At 46.3% G+C, this 5,000-nt stretch overlaps 2 protein-coding genes across 3 annotated transcripts in view; one reads left to right on the forward strand and one right to left on the reverse strand.

Annotated features, from left to right (window-relative positions):
* LOC143005288 (bone morphogenetic protein 7-like) overlaps positions 1–1,567 on the forward strand; it is an 8,819-nt gene extending 7,252 nt beyond the window's left edge. Inside the window, exons 3-7 of one of the 2 annotated variants that reach the window (XM_076156597.1) lie at positions 1–8; positions 249–455; positions 543–616; positions 703–813; positions 908–1,567. The exon at positions 1–8 is cut by the window's left edge and continues 141 nt beyond it. In XM_076156597.1, the coding sequence (XP_076012712.1) occupies positions 1–8; positions 249–455; positions 543–616; positions 703–813; positions 908–1,057 (550 nt within the window). In that variant the 3' untranslated portion in view covers positions 1,058–1,567. Of the gene's footprint in view, positions 9–248; positions 462–542; positions 617–702; positions 814–907 lie in introns of both variants that reach the window. The other variant, XM_076156598.1, reaches the window with a different exon arrangement.
* A 1,389-nt stretch (positions 1,568–2,956) lies between these two features.
* Positions 2,957–5,000, reverse strand: part of LOC143005445 (uncharacterized) — a 4,142-nt gene continuing 2,098 nt past the window's right edge. Inside the window, exons 2-3 of the mRNA XM_076156857.1 lie at positions 4,300–5,000; positions 2,957–3,310 (exon numbers count right to left, since the gene is read on the reverse strand). The exon at positions 4,300–5,000 is cut by the window's right edge and continues 442 nt beyond it. Coding sequence (XP_076012972.1) covers positions 2,957–3,310; positions 4,300–5,000 — 1,055 coding nt within the window. The remainder of the gene's footprint in view (positions 3,311–4,299) is intronic.

Genomic DNA, 5,000 nt, shown 5'->3' on the forward strand with positions numbered 1-5,000 from the left:
CGGCCACGGTCAGTCACTACATACACTGACTCACATAACACCCACAGCAGCAGGAAAGTCTTCAGTGTTTGTTTAGACACATGATGCAATGAGTAGTACTGTGTAGTGGCTGGTCAAACGTCTCAGCACAATTTTGTTTTTTGTGGTCAAATATAGGATAAACCAAATAAATTGTAGTTTAGTGGCGTCTGGGGTGTGCTGGGTCACAAGTCATCAAGTCTCTCTTTGGCCTGTGTCTCCCCCTGTAGGCCAGAGGAGGAACCCCAGACTAGCAGGGCTGGTGGCTGGAAGCGGACCCCAGGACAAGCAGCCATTCGTGGTCGCCTTCTTCAAAGCCACAGAGGTGCGTTTCCGCAGCATCCGCTCCGCCCACGGCCACAAGGGGCGCCACTCCAACCGCTCCAGACCTCAGAAGACCGCACAAGATGCACTTAAAGCAGTAGAAGCAGCAACTGGTGAGCGTGGGCTTCAGTGGATTTAGAGTTTGTGACCGCTTAGAATTCACGCATCACTCCCGTTTATGTCTTTATTTACAATTTCAGAAAACTTCGGCTTCTCCAAACAGGGCTGTAAAAAGCACGAGCTGTACGTCAGTTTCAGAGATTTGGGATGGCAGGTATGAAACAGAACAATCATTTTCACGAGTTTCATTTCATTTCCAAAGCTGAATATTATGTTCACGTTTGCTTTGAATCCGATCAGGACTGGATCATCGCACCGGAGGGCTATGCAGCATATTACTGTGAGGGAGAGTGCGCCTTCCCCCTCAACTCCTACATGAACGCCACCAATCATGCTATTGTGCAAACATTAGTAAGTCACAAGCACTGGACAGTGACAGGAGCTCTTTCAAACAACTCCGGAGGGACTTTAGCCTGATATATGCTTCCTCTTCCTCTAACCACAGGTGCACTTCATCAACCCAGACACGGTGCCAAAGCCCTGCTGTTCCCCCACCCAGCTCCATGGCATCTCAGTGCTCTACTTTGATGACAGCTCCAACGTCATCCTAAAGAAGTATCGCAACATGGTGGTGAAGGCCTGTGGGTGTCACTGAGGTCGACCTGTGAGGATGTGGAGGAGCCAGACAGAAGAAGAGAGGCCACGAAGCTGCTGCCATGCAGGAATTGTCGGACGGATGGACACAGACCTTCATAGGCTCAGACTGGCTGCGATCATAAACACATCAGGATTTAAATGCTGTGTGCATCAGGAATAAGAATATAAAACATATCCTAGATAGAAGTGCATTTGATATTCCACAGCACATGAAATATAAGATTACTCTCCTCTACTTCTGCTTAATCCCCTGCAAATGTTTTTGGGAACTCTGGTGTTCTCCGATGGACTGAACTGGTGCTCAGCAAGCACACCTGGCCAGGAAAGCCCAGACATACACACACACCCACAATGTGTGAGACTGAGTTTGCCCTGGTTCCCTAGAGGAGGGGGTGCAGATATTTATTCTGATATGTATCTTTAATGCTGGTTGATCAATGAGATGTCAGTGTCCACATCAAACAGACATCACTATGTGTGCAATCACTCACGCAGGTGGCAAGCAGAAGCTGTGTTGTGTATTTTTGAGCAAAAATCAGCAATCAATTTATATCAATTGACTTAATAAATGTTATCAAAAGTGAAGTGTTTTGGGGTTTTTTGGTTATTAAAACAAACAAATCTAATATGACGATAGTGTTTTCACCTGTGTTCATCAGTTGGTATCTTAGGAGGATTACGGCCAACTTTGATCAAATCTGGGGGAATGATTCAGCATTGTTAAAAAGTTTCCTCCCCCACGAAAAGTGGGGGAGGAAGTGCATGTAAAAATACATTCTCTTAAGATCAGTAGATTATTACAAGACAACGTTTGGCTTATGAAGGTCTGGAAAAACTATAAGTATCCATTATACACTTGACAGATTTATTTTTAGTCAGCTCTAACATCTTACAAGTTAAAGGCTCAAAATGTGATTGGTGTACAGAGCTCTGCCATAACCATGACAACATCTCAGGCCAGCCGTTTCACTGCTCAAATGTGAGGCAATTACATTTAACTACAAAGGACCTGCAGCGGGACAAGTGGACCATGTGGAGTCTGACGGCACCAATCACAGATTGCACAGTTAAGGTGCTTTCAATTGCACAAGCGTCTGTGTTCACTGTAACAACTGTAGCAACTGTAACAACGGGACAGGCATCAGGTGCAAAGCAGCGATACAGAACACAAGCAAATCAAAGCATTCACAGGGAAGCTGAATGTTTACAACAGACACAATAAGAAACACAGGTTTAATCTGTTACGTTCAGTAGAAAACCGAGGTAGAAGGGTAAAACTAAGTCTTGCTGATGGATTTCTCAAAAAAATGTATTGATTGTCATTGAAAATCCATTCAGTGTATGAATACATTATGGACAAATCAGAATAAAAACAGTATTCACTATCTGTGATCATAGATTAGTCTTACCTGACCTACCAAGGTTTGGCAGAAGAGAGATAGAATGTTTTAGCTGAATCATCTATACCTGAGGGCTTGTGTGCTTTCAAAATATGATTTGCCTGGGAGAAGATCAGTCAGTACTTCTTTGTCACATGAGGGGTCTGGCAACAAAGATTTATACCCTGAATTTCCACAGACATCGGAATTCTGTGAATGCGTGGTCACTGATGTGCCACATGTTCAGACCTGATTGGCCTCGGTCAGCTTGTGATCCCTGACCGACACCGGCAATCGTACTATTGTCAAAGAATCATCTGGGGAGCCCTGACAGTCACCACCTATCCTTCCTCTCTAGCTTTAACTCCTCACACACATACAAGTTAAAAAGACAGTTAAAAACAGAAATAAAAAGGATTTACGAGGTAGAAAGACAGGCAAATACAGGTTAAATTTAGCAGAGCTTAATTAAAAGAGATTGGCTTGCTCCATTTTCTGTGAAGCAATGACCCCCTTCACTAGGCACAATTAGTGCCTGGACCTCTTAGTTCCGGTGCTGAGCTGTGCCTCTTCCGGGCCGCCTCTGCCTCCCTTTTCCGCCCCCCTGACAGCCTGTCCGGGGGCTCAGGAAGATGCGGTGGCTCCGGGGGCCCTCGTCTTCCGTCTGATTTCCTGGGTGAGGTTTTGGGCTCTGTGACGGGCCCTGGGACGGGGCAGGTGGCAGACACAGGGGTGAGAGCCAGGCAGACGTCACCAACGCTGAGCAGACGGCACTGGAGGCCGCACAGCCCGGCCGTCCTCTGAGGACAGCAGGAGGACCAGCCTCGTCCACGCACAAAGAATGGATACTCAGCATAGACGTCCACTAACTCCTGCAGAGGGGGTATACACAGGATCAGACAGGGAAGTGCAGTTTACACACTTGGTCACAAGAGGATAGTATTGTCTCAGTTTGGAGTACATATAAACTTAGAGATCCACAAACATGATGACAGAATTACAGTTATTAAACTCTGTTTGGGCTTTTAAGGGTTTACAAACTATTTTTTTATGCCTTATAATCTATTGATGAACAATCTTTACATTCCCAGGTTGTGAAAGACGTCTAACTCACCTTCCGCCTGCAGAGGATGTGGCTCAAACTTTATTAACAACTTCTTAACATATTCAACTGCAGACATGATGAGTTACTGGAAGAACATTTTGCCGCTAATTATAAAGTTGGAAGCAAATTTCCCTGTATGAAAAAACGATAATAAAGAGCCACTTTATAATAAGCCAACAGGTCTGCAGTAAGTTAGTGATTAATAGTAAAGGGACTTTTCACATCTTCGGGGCTCATTGGTTCTTGAGAGTGTTTCAGGTGTCTTATCTGACGTTCTCGTGGTGAATATGAAGGGTTCTAGTTCTTTGCGGGACCCCTAAAAGCAATTGTAGTCTTTATTGAGCGTTCTGTCTGTCCTTGGAAGAGTTCTCTTTGTCTTAACTGAGGCTTAAAATACATTCTGTTGGACCTTGTGTAGATCATAGGAGTCTAAAAGAAGAATCCTGTGATCCCTTTAATGGCATTCTACAGTACAGTAGTGGTCTTAACTGTGGCCGTGGGGTGTTTAAGGATGTTCTGGTTCTTTAAACGGCTTCTGGGGGGAGAATCTAGATCAGCCTGGACAAATTCAAATACCTGGAGACCATGTATGTATGTCAGATGTAATGTATATATGAAGTATCGTAACTTCAGTTTTCCCTATATGACCTGAATGTAGCATGAGATACTATGTGCAGAGAATAATAATGAGGGATCTGCTGTGAATGATGAGTCACAGAGTGGTTTGCTGTCTTTCCTGCGCTCTGGAGCTTTCACCTGGGACTGCTGGTCATGAAGCAGGATGAGGAGGCGTGATATGGAGGTGGAGGAGGCTGACTGAGAGATGCTCTGCACCGTGCAGCAGCTCAGGCGGAGGTCTGGACGGGCCAGTGAGCCGAGCAGGAAGTCCTCTGTCTGCAGGTCCTCCACCCTCCTCAGCCGCCCATCTTGGAGCTCGATCAGCGAGCCGGCCGCAAAGTGAGGGAGCAGCCAGGGAAAACCATTCGGGGAGGAAGAGGAGGAGGAAGAGGAGGAGGAGGTGCATGTGTTATTAGCGCGGGAACCTTCTGAAGAGGAATGTAATGATTGTCCAGGAGTGGGATGTTTGACAATCTTTGTGATCTGTTGTTTGTACAGCTCACGTTGTATCATGTGGTCCTCAGCCGGAGAGCGACGCAGACATACGCTCAGCAAGGGAGAACTTGCTTTATTGTTTCCGGGGAAGCTCTCCACTCTGCGTTCACTTCTCATATACGGCCCTTTATTCCTCCCATTGCGCTGCCACTCTGCGTTCAAACTCTCATCCCTTAATGCCTTAGAGCCCCCCGCAGTGTGGGGACCCTCGGAGATTAATTTGATAGGTCTGAATCTGGACGGGTGTGGTGGACGGCCTGGGTGGATTCCGGACGGCCCGTTTTCTCTGTGTTCTCCAGGGAAATGGTGATAATAGTGGGAAAGATCCCAGCCCGGGTGAAGGG

This window comes from Genypterus blacodes, unplaced genomic scaffold (genome assembly GCF_046128005.1).
Source record: "Genypterus blacodes isolate CSIRO-AG114 ecotype Tasmania unplaced genomic scaffold, CSIRO-AGI_Gbla_v1 ptg000070l_1, whole genome shotgun sequence".
Taxonomy (NCBI): domain Eukaryota; kingdom Metazoa; phylum Chordata; class Actinopteri; order Ophidiiformes; family Ophidiidae; genus Genypterus; species Genypterus blacodes.